This window comes from Protopterus annectens, chromosome 13.part0 (assembly GCF_019279795.1).
Source record: "Protopterus annectens isolate FY-2018-M chromosome 13.part0, PAN1.0, whole genome shotgun sequence".
NCBI lineage: Eukaryota > Metazoa > Chordata > Ceratodontiformes > Protopteridae > Protopterus > Protopterus annectens.
The window spans coordinates 1,328,406,792-1,328,424,235 of record NC_056747.1 but is presented as its reverse complement, the minus strand read 5'-3'; the positions used below and the strand labels follow the sequence as shown (position 1 = coordinate 1,328,424,235).

Sequence of the window (17,444 nt, the reverse complement as noted above, 5' to 3'; positions counted from 1 at the left end):
TCTCTCACCCAAAACAGCATGCCACAAATTTGTAAAACTGCTCTAATGAACCTCTCACAAAGCAAACTAACCCAAAAGATACCACTCATTTCCATCCAACATCCATCCATCTATCCTCCCAACTCTGCTGAAATGAGTCAACACCCAACCCTCTTTACATATTCTGTAGTACTACCTGCTCTCCTTCAAACAGCATTGGCTCTGACATGGATGAAGTACTATGACAGCATGTTGTTCCCTACCTGAAGACATCCTGCAAAACACTGGTAGGACCTTCTTACTGATGCCCTATTTATAGCACCTGACTCTTCAGCTATCTTTGAATTACACAACCATTTCAGATAAAGCAACCTTCACCTTCAAACACTTAGGATTAAACAGCTGGCAAGCCAATCGCAGCAAGCCGCCATTTGTCTGAGGCAGGTCAGCTCGGACTCCGGTTTCAGTGGGGGGAGGTGAAGAACAGATAGGGTCAGGATAGGTAGGAGGGCTGAGGTGGGCTGGGCTGTCCAGGGGACGGGTTGAAAAAGCTGGGAACAAAAGCAAATCAGTCTTTTCAACCTCTACCTTGGCAGCTTGTCTGATCAGCTTACCTGTGGATTACTGGTGTGTGTTTGAACTACATGTGGGATCTAAGAACAAGGTAGGGGCCTTTTTGTTTGTTTTTGATTTGATCACAAGATTTCGTGGCATTTATCTGTTAATAGGTATTTTGATGATTTAATAGTGTAGGATGCTTAAAGGTATCGTGTTTGAAGGCATGCAAACAGCTGGTTAAGTGGGGCTAAGGTTGAATTAAATTGGTGTGTTATAATTGAGGTTTGTTTTGCAGGCCTACATTTTGGTGCTAGAAGCAGGTTAGTAACCAAGAGTGTACCTGGAAAGTATCAAGTGAAATTAGAAGACCAAAAGGGTTTAATTAGTTTTAATCAAGGGTTTGGCTTGACTGAATTAAAGTATGGTTAAATTAAAAATATTAAAGGTAAGGCTTGTGAGCTGAGGCCTGCAGCTAGCCACATGGTTGGGCTTGTGAACTGAGGCCTGCAACTAGCAACATGGCAGGGCTTGTGAACTGAGGCTGCTGTTAGCAGCACAAGTAGAATACTTGTTTTGATGCAGAAGGCTGTGGGTTCTGCTCCCATAGTAGGTAGTTGGTTTGCTGATACTGTACTGTACTTTTAAGAGGAAGCCAGTGGTGAGCCACATGGCAGGGCTTGTGACCCAAGACTGGGACTGTGAGCTGAGGCTGTTAGCAGCACAACAAGTAAAATACTTGTTTTTGATGCAGTTGGCTGTGGGTTCTTCTCCCACTGTATATAGATGGTTTGCTGATACTGTACTGTGTTACACTTTTAAAGGAAAGCCTGCAGTCAGCCACATGGCAGGGCCTGTGAGCCGAGGCCTGCAGTCAGCCACATGGCAGGGCTTGGAAACTGAGGCCTGCAGTTAGCCACATGGCAGGGCCCTGCAACTGAGACCTTAAACTATTTTTAGTTACATGGGACAAAGAAGGATTATGATTTCAGAGTCAGGGCAACATGCAATTCTAATACGGTGGTCATTGTACCTAGCTAGTTAGTCTGACCTAGCGGTGTAGTCTCTGATACCAGCTAAAGTAGGCTGTGATCCTAGCTTAAGTGGCCGTAACTAAATTAAGTTATATTTATAACTAAGATAGTTGATGCTGCTAGTTACAGCAAGTGGTGATCTTAGCTAAAGTAGCTAACTAAATTAAGCTTCAAGTCGAACTAAGGTAGTCAGTAACTGTAACCAAAGTGATCAGTAAATTTAACTATATTAAGGGTATTTCAGCAGGTTAGGTGGGATTAAGAAGGAGCTCTAATTTCAGTTACAACAAAGGAAATTCTGTAAATCAAGGACATATTCCTTGGAGCTCGGAGTCATGAGCTCAGTGGCCTAGTGGCACATATGCTATTGGCAGGGCCTAACTGGGGAGTCACACGGCAAGGCCTGCAGCCAAGGCCTGAAAAGGTTGTCAAGGGTCAAGACCAATTACTAATAACAATAATAATAAAATAAAAAAAAAAAAAACACAGCACAGGCTAACAGTGCATTTCTTTTGCGTTTCATGAATTAGATGGATCATCAAACGCAAGCACAAATGCAGGCCATATTGAGCCTAAAAGGGAGAGAATGGTGGGAGTAGCTGTTCTGTCAGACAGTGGGGTCAAGGCAGGTGCCTCAAGCAGTTAATGTTCAACCTGCAATGAACCTGCCTCCTGACCCTCAAGCAGGAGCTACCACAATGTCCCAAGCTTTAAAAGGAGGCAGCAAGAAAGATGACTGAAAGGACTGGAAGGTTGAGAAAGCTCGCAAACATAAGAATAAGAAGAAACGTTGCAAAAAACGCAAGAGGGATAACAAGAAGGAAGGTAAGAATGAGTTTACTGGTGATCAGAAGTTTTTGAAGTGGTTACAAAGCCAAGGTTTTTTCCAGGATGACGAAGTAATGGGATATGAATTGCAGTCCAGCGATAGTGGTGAGGCAAGTCATGTGAGTGCACTGACTCAGGGCGCTGACAGGAGTATGGTTGAGCTTCAGGAAAAACAAGTGTCAAAGGACTTGGGTCTAGTAGGAGTAATAGAAAGTGAAAGGTTGCACCAGCCAAATAAAGGCATTTTAGGCCAAATTGGGGCCTTGATAGCGCAACTCATGGGGAAAGGGGAAGAAGACAAATTACTGCAACAAAGGGTAAATGGTCAAGCTACAAATCATAAGTACTATGGTGCAGTTACTTTAGACTTGCCTCTAGGTTTTCATTTAAGTGAAAAAGTGAAAAAATGAGACTGCAGATGGGGATTTTGTGGACAGAAAAGGACAAGGATGGCAGGGCAGAACATTCAGTAGCCAAAAAAGGAAATTAGCTATTAGGAGAACATGGGAAAACTGGGTGATTGGCTCTTCGATTATTAGGAGAACATGGGAAAACTGGGCGACTGGCTCTTCGATTATTAGAAACTGGGCGATTGGCTCTTCGATTATTAGGAGAACATGGGAAAACTGGGCGATTGGCTCTTCGATTATTAGAAGAACATGGGAAAACTGGGCGATTGGCTCTTCGATTATTAGGAGAACATGGGAAAACTGGGTGATTGGCTCTTCGATTATTAGGAGAACATGGGAAAACTGGGCGATTGGCTCTTCGATTATTTGGAGAACATGGGAAAACTGGGTGATTGGCTCTTCGATTATTAGGAGAACATGGGAAAACTGGGTGATTGGCTATTCGATTTATGCACAAATTTTAGGAGATAAGTACCTGCCAAGGCAAAGGACATGTGGACGCATTTTAACAGAGTGACCACGATGCGCTTTGCTCAAGCGGGTCATAAGTGGTTAAGGTATGCTGAAGATTACAGAAGGATGAGACCAGCATACCCAGAGAGGTCATGGGAATGGATGGATTTGCTGTGCTGGTTAGATACTAGTGGGGAGGCAGCAACAACAGATTGTGGTTTTCCGGCTAACCAAAACTGGTTCAATTCTTATAAGCTTGGAATGACCAGCCATTGCGGAGCAATGGAGAGTCAACGGGCTAGAACAGATGGTGGTGCTGGGAAGTGTTCAGAGTATAATTTTGGTCAGTGTCAGAATCATTTTCACTGCTTGGCATTAAACCACCCAGCCAAGACTTGTTTTCGTCTCTCAAGTCCCCCTAACAAAAACGCCTACTTGCCAACCCACTTCAAAGGGTACGCAGGTCACCCTTCCAATGCCAATAAAAGGGGACATTTTAAAGAAGTGGCTCAAAACGTATCCAGATACAGAAGCTGCGGAATTACTAGAAGAGGGGTTCACAAGGGCTTTAGGATACCAGCAAAAGGAAGGAAGCAAGGGGGTATGGTTAAGAACTTGAAATCAGCAGAAGAATATCCCGACATAGTTAAGGCAAAGCTAAAGAAGAATTAGAAGTGGGCAGATTAACAGGACCATTTCGTCACCCACCCAAAAGAGCATTTAGGAGTTTCACCCACTGGTGTAGTCCCAAAAAGAAAGCCAGGTGAATTCCGGCTCATACATCACTTATCTTACCCAGAAGGAAATTCTGTGAATGATTACATAAATGGACAAGAGACATCTGTGCGCTATGCATCTTTGACGAAGCTGTTAGGAAGGTCAAAGAGAAGGAGAGGGGGGCCATCATGGCAAAAGCTGACACAGAATCTGCTTTCAGACGGTTACCTATTACTCCTAAAGATTAGGGGTGGTTAGTTTTGGTTTTCAAAGGTCAATATTACATGGATAAATGCATGCCTATGGGTTGTTCAATTGCCTGTGCCACTTTTGAAAAGTTTAGTACCTTTTTAAACCGGATGGTGGCAAAGAGGCTAGGGGAGGACAGCATCATTCATTACTTGGATGATTTTTTTATTTGTAGGGAAGGAAGACGCAGGGGAATGTCAACAAGCGTTAAGACACATTTGTACAGATTTGCAAAGAGTTAGGGGTGCCATTAGCAATGGATAAAACAGAGGGCCCAACAAACAGACTTGTCATTTCTAGGTATAGAAATTGATAGCTGGAATGGTCAGTGCAGGCTTCCCATTGACAAGGTAGTTTTAAGTCAAGTCACAATAAATTAACCCTCAAACAGTTGCAAGAATTAGTAAGGCTGATGAATTTTGAATACAACGTGATCCCCATGGGGCGCTCATTTATGAGGCGTTTGGCTGCTAAAGGTTCCGGGTGCACAAAGCCACACCACTGGATTAGGGTTTCACAGGGCATGAAGGAGGATTTAGGTGTGTGGTTGTTTCTTATCAGATTACAACGGGACAGCAATTTGGCAGGAGAGAGACAACCAACTACCACTTCAGTTGTTTACAGATGCAGCGGGGGGATTTGATTTTGGGGTTATTTTCAAGATCAGTGGTTCAGCGCGGCATGGCTGACTCATGTGAAAAATAAGTTATGTATTTCAATTGCTGAAATGGAATTTTTTCCAGTAGTGGTTGCATTGGAAATATGGGGTGTGCAAATGAGAGTTGTTTGGCTTGGTTCCGATAACAACAGTGTAGTACACATAGTCAATAATCAGCTGGGGATGGTGGTAGGCAGGACGATGAGAGATTTTACTTAAATGTTTAACATTAAATGTCACAGTGAAGGCACAACACATTCCAGGCATCGATAACTCATTGTCGGATTCCCTTTCTCGTTTGCAGTGGTCTCATTTCCGGTTACTGGCGCCAAATGTGAATCCTTCTCCGGTTCAAGTGCCGGATCATTTATGGGCTTTATGGGCAGACGAGAATGGTGGCTAATGTGTAATGCCCTCAGTAGAAAGACAAGGGTAAGGTACAATAAAAGCATACAGCTATTCTTGCAGACCAGATTATCCAAAGGCTGGGAACAAGTTTGGCCAATTCCACCTTACCAAGTTAGGGCTTACATTTTGGTAATGAAAGAAAGAGGTTGGACTTTTGGAAGGGCAAGAAGCACATTGTCCGCTCTGAATTGGTTTCATCAGGCCTTGGGTCTGAAGGATTTAGCTAACACATTTCAGGTACAGACCATGTTTAAGGGCTGGGGGAAACAAACACCCAATAGGCCTGATCAGAGGTACCCCATAGGTCCAGCGGTGTTACGTAAGCTGTGGCTTGCAGTTTCAAATGTTTGTTTTTCTTCTTATGAGGTAGCATTATTTAGGGCTGGCTTTTTGTGGGGCATTTAGATGGTCTGAAATTATTCAACCAAACAAGAAGAAAGGTCAACAGACAGTTTTACCAGTGGCACATGTACATTTGCTGGGGGAGGACACTTGGGTTTATGTGGCTAAATCCAAAATGGATCAAGAAGGCAAAGGTCAGTGGGTAAGAGTGGTTACCCCAAAGGGTTTAGAATGGGACTTGACTAAAGTGCTACTAGAGTACCGCAACTATAGGGGTAGGTCAGATGGTCCATTCTTTTGTCATCATCAAGGTGAACCTCTGACACACTATCAGGTGAGAGCAGTTTTAAAGGAGGCAATCAAGTTGAGTGGCCTAGACTCAGATAAATATACATTACATTCCTTTCGAATAGGTGCAGCCTCATTTGTACATGCAATAGGAGCTTCACAGACCGACATTATGAAGATGGGCAGGTGGAAGTCCAATGCTTATTAAAGGCTATGTAAGGTTAAATGGCTTTAACTCTTGTCCTTTATATTTCAGCTCTCACATCTTTGGATCAGAAATACATCTGGATAGTGGATCATTCTTTCATTCTGAGACTCCATCACTTTGTCCAGGGCAGGCAGGGCTTCTCTTTCCAAGGAGGAAAACGAGCTTCTCGCAAAGCAATTTGGTTTGGGGTATCAGGAATGCGGTGGCACCATCACAGAGCAGTACTACAGCAAGCTGCAAGAAGCAAGAAATCTCCTACTGCCATTTTATTGCACGTAGGGGGTAATGATATTTGTCAACATTCAATAAAAGATCTAATTGGTTTGATGGTACAATAGATATACTGCATGCATGAATGCTGGCCACAAGCTATTATCTGCTGGTCAGAAGTGGTACAGAGAAAGAAACGGAGGGGGGCTAGGTCCATTAAAGCTGTGCAGAGAATGAGAAGGAGAATTAATAATGATATGGATAAGTGTTAAGGGACATTAACAGGTTGTACATTTCCCACCCTGGCATTCAGGTCTGGTGGCCAGACAGGTATGATGAGGATGGGGATCCATTTATCTGAAGAAGGTTTGGGGATTTTTTATAAGGAATGGCAAGCTGGTTTAGCTTTGAAGGGCATTCACTTAGGATAGGTTGAGATGTGCTGGCGGAAGGGAGAAAGATTCCTCCCTTCTGTGGCGGAAGACAGGAAAGGTAAGGGAGGCTAAGGTAAGTGGGGGGGAGGGAGGTCACAGGACTCTTCATGTGGACCTTCCACAGGCCAGACAGCCCCAAGGGACTGTTGCCAGGGGACTTACAGCCCGGCAATGGCTCCTTGGCAGATTGTAAGGCGGCCCAGAGGAATTGTGATGAACTGCGAAATGAAAAAGCTGTTATGATGTGGGTATGTTGAATCAGAAGGGCCAGATGTCCATGTGCTGTCTGTTGTCCTGTAGGCTTAGGGGAATGCTATGAAAGAAATAAAATGGCCTCCCTGACATTCCTGCCTTGCGCACATCTCATAATAATTGGCTTCTATTTGAGTAAATGGCAATAAACACATGGCTGCAGCCATTTAATCCATCCGAGGTCTCCGTTTTCTTTATTGAATATGCAGCTTGTGGCAACCCTGATTTGTAAAGCATGCAACTTTGATACATTTACTGTCAACGGTGCCAGGGGAATGATAATGTTCTGAACTGGTTTTTGAATATGGCTCAAAGGTTGATATGGATCATTAAATGAATTATGAACACTATTTGATATGGAGCATGTAATGAATTGAACACTATGTTAGAGGTTTTCTAAAAGATCATTCTGTTGGCATCAATGGCAAGATAAGTTACTGGTTCACTAAACTTTATTAAAAGCAGGTAGAGCTGTACCAATCTCAGACAAATGGCTTGACCAGTCACTAAACTTCCATTTCCACACAGATAGAATGGGAGACAAAATAATGTTCCTCCTCTCCTGGGCCAAAAAGATCTCACCTTTTCTATCCCAACCAGCCACAGCAGCCATCAGCAAGGGCGTTCTCCTTTCTCATCTTGAATATGGACTTCCTGTCTTCACTTCAGACTCCAGGAAAACACCGCCTCCAGACAATACTAACAGTATATGTTGATTCAATACACATTCACCTTAGAAAGCCAAGTGACTACCCATAAAATGAAGATCTAAACTAAACTACCCCAACTCTAGAGGTTTAACCCTTTGCAGCTAGACTTCATGAATAAAAAAAATTCTCATACAACCTGAGACAACTACTCATAAGACACACCAGCTCTCCTAACCCCAAAACCAAACTGCACAGCACTTCACATGCATTTTTCTCTCGGGCAACTGCTGTTTGGCATGCTCTTTCCACTGACCTCGAAACTCGCTCCAATTCAGAAAGCAACTCAAAAAGCATTTCTTTATTCAAGCCAAATATACCAGCTTTAACACAGGACATAACACCTAACATACTATCCCAATCTCCTTTCCTCTCAGATTTACTGAAGGTTGACTCAAGTTTAGAAACTATTATACATTGCTTGTTTACTACAATGTATATATACAGTTTTCCTATGTAACTAGCCTGAACTATTTTTAACAAGGTATTTATATTTGTTTACCAGGGTAGTGGACTGATCTCAGTGGTCCACTTGCAGCCCAGGTGAATAAGATCACATAAAAAATAAAAATAAATTAAAAAATACAAGGATATGTTAAAAATATATACATATTTACAGATGCAAGAATATGCTACAACATTTAGTTCAAGAAACAGTTTACAGTGCCAAAACATTTATTTATTATTTTTTATTTTACATGTGTTGACCGGGATAGTCTAACTGGATTTATGACCATTTTCAGTAGAGTCCCAGGGAGATAAGCTCCAAGAGATTACTAGACTACTAACATACAGGTACTAGTTGCTATACAGTTAAATACTACAAATTTTAAACAGTTCAGGAATCTTCACACTTTATACAGAAAACATGTTACAAGCATTAGATAAGATATTTTAGTCTTTATGTACAAGCATTAGATAAGATATTTTAGACTTTATGTACAAGACTTTATTAGTAACTAGAAAGTAATTTTTAAACAAATACATACTTCAAATTTCAACAGTTAAGCAAACAATTCTTGTTGCCTGCCTTAGGTAGGATGCTTTAGAATTATATGCAGAAGAATTTAACTAGGTATTTTAAATTATCGCTATTAGGATAAGGTACGTTTTGCCAAGGACAGGCCTTGATCTAAAAAGACACAAATAAAGCAGGAATTAGGTCTTAAGAGAGGGTATTTGGGATATGAGATTAGTCTGGATTTGTACAGGGACATAACCAATGGTTTTTAAGATAAGAGTTTCAGATTGCGTTTAAAAAGTGTAAACGAAGACAGTGATGTAAGTTCACGGGGGAGCTGGTTCCAATACTTTCCAACTGCATTTGAAAACAGAGCATCTCCTGCCATGTTATTAGATTTACATGTTGATGCTAGTAGTTTATTAGAGGAGCGCAAAGTTGAAAGGTTCTTATATTGGGTAATGAGACTAGCAAGTATTGGCAGGTTGAAAAAGGGTTTTGTGCACAATGGCGAGTTGTTTAAAGTGAATCTGATTCAGAAGCTCTAATCAGCCTAATTGTTTCAGGTTATGGCAGTGATGGGTCGTAAAGGAGGAAGCAGTAGCAAATCTGGCAATGCTATTGTAAGCGTTGGCTAGCTTGTTAAGGTTATTTTTTGACAAGTTAGCATACATGGAAGAAGCATAGAGAAGTGTGGAGATAAGGTGGGAATAGGCAATAGTGGTTCTGGCTAGTGGGGAGAGAAAGGGTTTTATCTTATAGAGGGAGCCTAGTTTCCTGTTGACAGTTTTTATGGTACTGTTGATATGGGTTTCAAAGTTCAGGTTGTTATCAATGGTTACCCCTAGAAGTTTAGTTGTTGGATTGGGAGATATGAGAGTACCATTACTGGATAAGACTGAAAAGTTCATTGGGAGTGATTTACGGGTAGGAGTGAAGAGGAGGAGTTTTTTTGGGGGGGGGGGGTCAAGAGGATGCAGCGTTGTAGAAACCAATTTTCTGTTTTATTAAACATTGTCTGAGTTAGAGTCTGTAGTTGGGACTGAGATTTAGCGGAGTAGATTACTGTTGAGTTATCTTCGCACTGTACACAGTTAAAGGAATAGCTAGGTTGAGGTCATTGATAAATATTGAGAAAAGGAGGGGGCCCAATATAGAGCCCTGAGGAACACCTAGGGTAACTGGGAGATGGGATGAGAGGTTGTTGTCCCATAGCACTGCCTGCTGTCTATTATCAAGGTAGGACTGGAACCATTTTATAGTCTTTGTGTCCAGAGAGAAGGATTTTAGAATATTGAGAAGTAAGTGGTGGTTGACCATGTCAAATGCTTTTGAAAGGTCTAAGAAAAGTGCTGGAGAGAAGATTGTTATTACGTTTTTTATTGATGCTATCAGTGAAGGATAGGAGTGCAGTTGTTGTACTGTGGAAAGGCCTGAAGCCATGTCGAGATTTGGCCAATAAATTGTTCTGGAGTAGGTGGTCTAGCAACTGTCAGTGGATGCACTTTTCCATTATTTTAGCTAATGGAGAAAGTAGTGCTATGGGACGAGAATATTCTCTGGAGTTTCCACCCTTGTGTAGGGGGATAATGTAGGAGATTTTCCAAATGGTGGGAATAGTGCTTTCTTGTATGGTTCTATTTATCAGCAATGATACAGGATAAGCTATGACTTTGGCTGCCTTTTGCAGTGATTCAGCAGGTAGCTGGTCAGCTGAGGGAATAGTAGGTTTTAGTTTACTTAATAGGTTCATAGGTCCATACTAGGCTATCTGCCCTGGGGCAATTATAAACCTAGCCCGATTCTGTATGGCTTACGCCACCCCTTGATTTGAGTATACTGTGCCCTTTTTAAGGTTTAGTTTACTGTGCCTCTGTCCAATAGTGACACGGGAGTAATCCCTGGGACAAACCTACGATCCCCCATCCACTTATCGAGATTCTTCTTGAAGAGATTCAGTGAGGTGCTCTGCCTCACATGAACTGGAATTCTATTCCAGAGCGAAGGGAGCCTCTGGGTTATGAACCTGTCCCTCCAGCAAGTTCTATTTATTTCTGTGCTGAGGTTCAAGTCCCTCGGCGTGTGGCTCTAAGGGATTTAGATTTACTGAGGTGGAGCATGTCCATTAATTCTGGATTTGACATAGCTTTGTATGTCAGGCATAAATCGCCTCGAAGTAGGCGGTATGCAACTGAGTAGAGCTGGAGTTTTTTTAACAGAGCAGCATATGGCATCTGTTTGAGACCCTTGATCCTCTTGGTGAGATACTTTTGGGGTCTTTCTAATCGCTGCAGGTGTCGGGTAAGGTACATCCCAAAGGGGCATTGTATTCTATGATGGGCCTGATGAGGGATGAATAAAGGGGCACGATTACCTCTCTTGATCTAGATGTGAAACCCTTCGTGATGAGGTGGGCTATGTAGAAGGTCTTTCTAACCACTTTGGCAATGTGGTTTTCAAAGGAGAGATTGCTATCAACTTGGGTCCCCAGGTCCCTAATAACTTTCTCTGTACTTAATGGGTTTCCGCCTATGTGGTAATTTGTGGGCACATTATTTTTGCCAAAGGGTATGACTATACATTTTTTGGCATTTAGCTTTAAACCATGGCGCTGGCACCAGTTATCTGTCTCTGTGAGACCTTTTGAAGGATGTTTGTGTCAGCTGGAGAGTTGATTATGGCCCAGTTTGCAGTCGTCTGCGAACTTGGTGAGCCATAGTCCTCCACGTTGCCTGTACCTCGGAAAAGTATATACCGAACAAGAGTGGTCCCAGGACAGAACCCTGTGGGATGCCACTTGTGACCGGTTTCGAGTCTGACATGGCTCCAGCAACTCTCACTCTGTGGGCTCTGTCTTTGAGCCAGTTTGCGACCCATCTTGTGACATAGGGGTTTATATTTAAGCTGGATAGCTTATCTATGATGCCCGAGTGGAGTATTGGGTCAAATGCCTTTGCAAGGTCCAGATAGGCTGTGTGGACTACCTTCCCTTCATCTATGGTTTGGTGACTGTTTCAAAGAAGTCAACCAGGTTCAAAAGGCAGGATCTGCCCTTGACAAAGCCGAACTGGGTCGGATCTAGTGTCTGTAGGTCCCCAATGTCTTTGTTTATGAGCTCCATGATGATCCTCTCCATAGCCTTGCAGACTAAGCTAGTCAGACTTATGGGGCGATAGTTTCCAGGGTCCGTAGAGGCTCCACCTTTGTGGAGTGGGACCACTGTTACTGTATGCCATTCTGTGGGCACATATCCTGTAGTGAGGCTGAGATTGTATAGCTGTTTTATTTGAGGGATTAGTTCCTCTTGTAGTTCATGTAGGACGCAACCTGGGACGCCATCTGGTCCCATGGGAGCAGTGTTTTTTGCTTTGGAGAGGGCAGCCTTCACCTGAGCATCTGAGATGTTTGGGAGGCAGCCCTCTGCCAGGATAGATACTTGCTCTTTTGGGAGTTTGCACTGAACCTGTCTGCCAGGATTTTGGCGATGTCTGTGGGTTCAGTGTATTTTTTGCCGTTTAGAATAAACTCAGAACAAGTCTGGGAGTTGCATCCCAGGTTTCTAACATAACTGAAAAAAGCCTTATGATTGTCTTTGGTGTCCTGTGCAATTTTTCTCTCGAAGCTGGCCTTGGAGGATTTTATGAGGGATCATAATTTTTGCTAGTACTGATCAGAGATGCCTTCCCTATTAGGGATTTTGCTCTATCATGTAGTAGCTTCCTCCTTCTGTTGTACAGTTTATTTATGGCAGGGGTCCACCAGACTGGACGCCTGCCTTTGGATGATTGGGTCTTGGTTTTGTTTGGGATAGCATGATCCATGCATTCCTGGAGATGTCCGTAGAATGCATTTATATAGGATTCTGCAGTTTGGGCTGTAGTTTCCACTGGCCCTGGGGCCTTGAAGGATTCCACTTCGGTTTTGAGAAGTGAGAAGTTCGCTTTTGAGAAGTTTTTCACTGTGGTTTTCTGGGCTGGGGTTGGGGTTGGGATGTGGACATCCAGTGAAATTAATTTATGGTCTGATCTTACCAATGAGGGATATACTTCTGGTGTGGAGAGGTTGCAGATTAGGGAAGTTGGGACAGGTTGCAGGTTTACAGTTGGGACAGAGTTAGTAGTATTGGTTGGAAGGACAGAGCTACTGGTTGGAAGGACAGAGCTATCGGCTGTTAGTTGATTAGCAAGTGTTTGGATGGTCTCAGTGAAGAAGGTATTAAAAGCATTAGCAATTTGCTTTGGATTGTTGGAATTTGATCCTATAGGGGGTGGTGTTACAGATTGGCCTGGTTGAAGTAGTCTGTTTATGCTAGCCCAGAACATTGGTGGATTATTTTGGTTCTGTTGGAGGTGGAAGTAAAAGTTTTTTTATCTTCGATATAGCTTTTAGTCTCATTTCTTTTTTGCCTTAATTGTTGTTGGTCTATGGGGTTTTTAGTTGTTTTCCATAGTGCCCAAACTTTATTTCTCTGTTGAATTTGCTGCCTGGTTTTCATTGTAAGCCATGGGGTGGGTTTAGATTTAATTTTGATGGAACGCTTTGGTGCATGGTGGTTAAGGATTGTTAAGAATTTTGAATTAAAGTAGTTTGTTGCTTCGTCAAGTGGGAGGTATTTTACAGGTGACTAATCACATTCTTTTAGTTCAGCTTGGAAGTTATTGGGGTTAAAGTTTCTGTTGCTTCTTATTGCTTTATATATGGTTGGGTTGTGTGAGCTCGACCTTTGCCTGATTATGTAAGTGAGAGAAAGGTCACTTACATCATCAAGGGGGGGTCCCTACATTATAGAGTTGTTGGTGATTATTAGAATCCAGTCTAGGATGGATCCTTTGTTATTGGGTTTATTAATTCTGGTTGGGGAGTTAATTGTTTGTGAGAAGCCATTAAGGTTAATATGGGAGGTTGGTGATTCAGTAGAGCAGTCCTTCCAGTCTATATTAAAGTCTCCAAGAATTATTGTCTTGGATGGAAAAATGGAATTATGCTTAGCAGAGCGTTTTGGATAAGATGTTGCCATATTGAAGGAGATGGCTTATGCTACAGAGATAGCAGCATATTGTTATATAAAAAGAGGTATGAAGACACTAGAAGAGATAGTGTGATTATTTTCAGGAAAGGATATCATGAGGAGAATACAAAAATGGTGAGAGACGTATGCAGAGAAAGAGGCATAAAAAGGACAGGAACAGTGAGATATATGAAGACGAGAGAGGTGGAGTGAATAAGAAGCAGGAACTGAGGGAATGACAAGATGACTTCAGGAAGGATGAAATAAGGATAAAGTGGTGCGAGGGAGCTGAAAGGTTCATGTAATGTAACTACTCTGTTACTGCTAACAGTTCTGTATTATGAAATGTTTTGTATTTCACCTGGGCTGAGACAGAAACTGGTCAATATTGACCCCATGAAACAAACATTTAAAAAAATAAAATAAAACAGAAATTGATTGGTATTATAAATAAATAATTTGTCCTACTTCCAGTAGTATTGAGACATTTCTGAGAAGCAGAAGTTTAAAAACTGAACGTGACAAAAATATAAGTATAATACAAGTCACACAAATCTGTACACTTTAATGAAGAATACAACAAAAATCTACCTCAAAATGTATTTATTTTTTGTTCTGAAAAGGAAGATGCAACATGCGAGTCCTTGCTCTTTAGATTCTTGGTGACACCAGCATGTTGGTCATGCAGTCTGGTTTCCTGTATTTTGTGAAGGGGCAAAGGAAGCCTGAAACTAGGAGCATACTTACAGAAGTAGGCACATCACATGGTAAATCAACCCTGAAACTAGCAACATACCACCAAACACAAGCACAATAAGCATCACCAGTACAATCACTCTCCATACAAAAGCAAGGAAGAAACAAAGGCCCAAAATTAAGGATAATTTTTATACATTACTTAAATTCAGGTTAAAAAAGCTAACAAAAACATATGGAAGTATGAAGCTCAAATGTCTGTCACTAATGCACAAGTGCAATCATCAGTGATTTACCCCTCCAAGAAATATTTCAAAACTTTTACGAGATACAGGGCAAAAATATGAGGCAAAAATCAGGGACAGCTGGATACAGGGCAAAATCAGGGACAATTGGACACAGGGCAAAAATCAGGGACAATTGGATACAGGGCAAAATCAGGGACAGCTGTGTGTACAGCAAAGTGGAACACTTGATTAAATGGAAGTGGTGGGGCTGCTACTTCTGATGCATCTTTATCCACTCACTCAAATGTCCACAGCTTCAGTCAATAAAAAAGTGAGTTCACAAAATCTACACAACTAAATTTTATTGCTGCAAAACTGTGCTTATTTCTACAGTTTCGAGACAAATAAGAAGTACAAAACTGAAATGTTGAAATCAGGACTCCCTTGATTAAACAAACTATAAACATGTACTACGGATATTCACCACAATAGTCACTATTTGCAAAGATATGTCACCCTTCCCCTTCGAAACGTATGATATGGCTTTCTAATATAGGACATCATGTTACACAACTCTGGATTTACATTTAGTAAGCACAACAGGACCATGTCTATCTCCCCCAAATACAGTTTCTGTTCAGTGGTATCTTGAGAAGTGTCACAGGGTGCGCAAGCCTTTATAATGGAAAGACAACATACACAGAGAGACATTTGTTTGTTTGCGTCTTTCGGCTTTTTCCCGGTTAGGGATCGCCACAGCGGAACTGTCCGGTCCGCTAATGATTGGTACACAGAGAGACATAAGGCTGTAAAAAAATACTTTAAAATATGTTGACTGTTCCTCAGATTATCTGCAGCTACCGGTTTTAAATTCTACAAGACAAATCCACAACAAACTGTTCCTAAATTGTCCAGTCTTTTCAGGTGATTCCCCATCCCATCACACGTTTTAAGGACTCCCAAAATCATCCCTACTCTAGTTCTTGACTATGCATCTGAAATGTTACAAAAGATGATCGTTTCAAACACACTAATGCAAATCACAGTAATAACATTGTCCTACTGAAAACATCTATCGCCTATACTACCAAGGTGCAAGTTACTAATCTAGCATTTATGTTTATAGACTAGTGCTTAAGATTCCAAACTAAAACCCTATCACTTAAGGTCAATACTTACATTAACACCAGATACTCTCCCATGCTGCCAGACTAATACAGCCCTACTGCTGGAAGCTGCCATGTTTGTTGCGTACGCTGGCCGCTAGGACATGCGCATTTACACTCCAAGCCAAAGCGAAACAAAACATCTAGAAAGGGATCCATCCACTATGTGAAGCGTAATTCTCAACCTTTCCATCCAGGGTTACCACCTATCCCACTTTGCAAGGGACAGTCCCTCTTTGGGCAGTTGTGTCCTGGGGAAAAATTTTTTTAAAAATGTCAAATGTTCTGAGATTTTAGGACATAATTATTTCCTATATTTTATGTAATCGCTGCATAAAACAGTTATTCTGTATCTAAAATACCTAAATGTTATAAGAAACATAACAAGCAACTAAAATGCTACAAGAATAAGCTTTTATTTAGGCAAAAAAGTTAAGTTTTATCCTTTGTACGGACCGTGGGTACGTGTCGGCCTGCAAAATCTGATGTTTGTACCAAAAATGTCCCACTTTGGCCATTTGAAATGGTGGCAACCCTATTTTCAAGAAATAATCAGTGACAAATGTCACAAATTATACTGGACACTAAAATATTAATATTAACTTGAAACAGTGACAAAAAGAGAATGTGAACTAGCGCGTTTTTTTTTAATAAAATAAGTCTTTAATGCTAAATAATATTATTTATGAAATGTAGTCGACCACCTTTTCTCTCTCTTTTAGGGACTATTGGGAGAAGCATATCAAAAACTTTGAGCCAAAATCAAGTTGTCATTGAAAATCAGGACGATTGAGAGGTATGTGAAACAAAAGAATGACCAAAAGTTACAGATGCTCAACAATTATTTTTTTTTGCTGAAAACAATGCTCTGCCCCTCTTGAAATGTGTCGCCTTTAAAAGACACATTTCAAGAGGGATCGTGCATTTTTTAGCAAAAAAAATAAATAAATATTTTTCTCACAAAAAAATTGGTGACATTGTACTGTACTGTCTTGGTTCACCGGTAGAGATAGGCGTGCCCAGGATGACGGACAAGCCTAATGACTGTGAAGCGGAATGGAAATGAGGCATAACTGGCATGCCATGAATGTTACCCCGTGACGGCATACATATAATGAATATATTTATACTTTTCATCAATCTAGGATTGAGCTACAATTAGGAATATTTAAGTGGTCGGGGGGCACATGGAGCAAATGGAAAATGTTATTTATGCTATACCATTTTAAAACCATATAGGTGGTGCTGCAGTAGCGTTGTTGCCTCACAGTAAGACTTTGTCCTGTTCGATTCTCAGTTAGAGCGTCTTTTGTGTGGAAACATGCATGAATGGGTGTACCTTCGTTGAAAGTTGTGCGTCAGGGCCGGCAACTCGGCACGTAAAAATCTACTGCCAATCATTAGCAGACCGGAGTTCCGCTGTGGCGACCCTTAACCGGCAAAAGCCGAAAGACACAACATACCATAGTTAACTGAAGTGTTTAGTACAAGAGATGCATCTACCTTTACACCAAAACCATTTACATTGAATCAACTGTACTGGCTCGCGGTATGCATGGTGATGGTTGAAGAATGAATATTCATACTGGTGAGAACTACATTCAACTGAATATTCCTTACTACTGGAATACTAATTTAAAGGTGCACATTTTTA

The 17,444-nt window shown here is 41.5% G+C and overlaps 1 protein-coding gene across 1 annotated transcript in view; it reads right to left on the bottom strand.

Moving 5' to 3' along the window:
- Window positions 1-15,881, bottom strand: part of MRPL45 (mitochondrial ribosomal protein L45) — a 435,766-nt gene extending 419,885 nt beyond the window's left edge. The window contains exon 1 of the mRNA XM_044055353.1: window positions 15,804-15,881. Coding sequence (XP_043911288.1) covers window positions 15,804-15,866 — 63 coding nt within the window. The 5' untranslated portion in view covers window positions 15,867-15,881. The remainder of the gene's footprint in view (window positions 1-15,803) is intronic.
- Window positions 15,882-17,444: the final 1,563 nt, after the last annotated feature.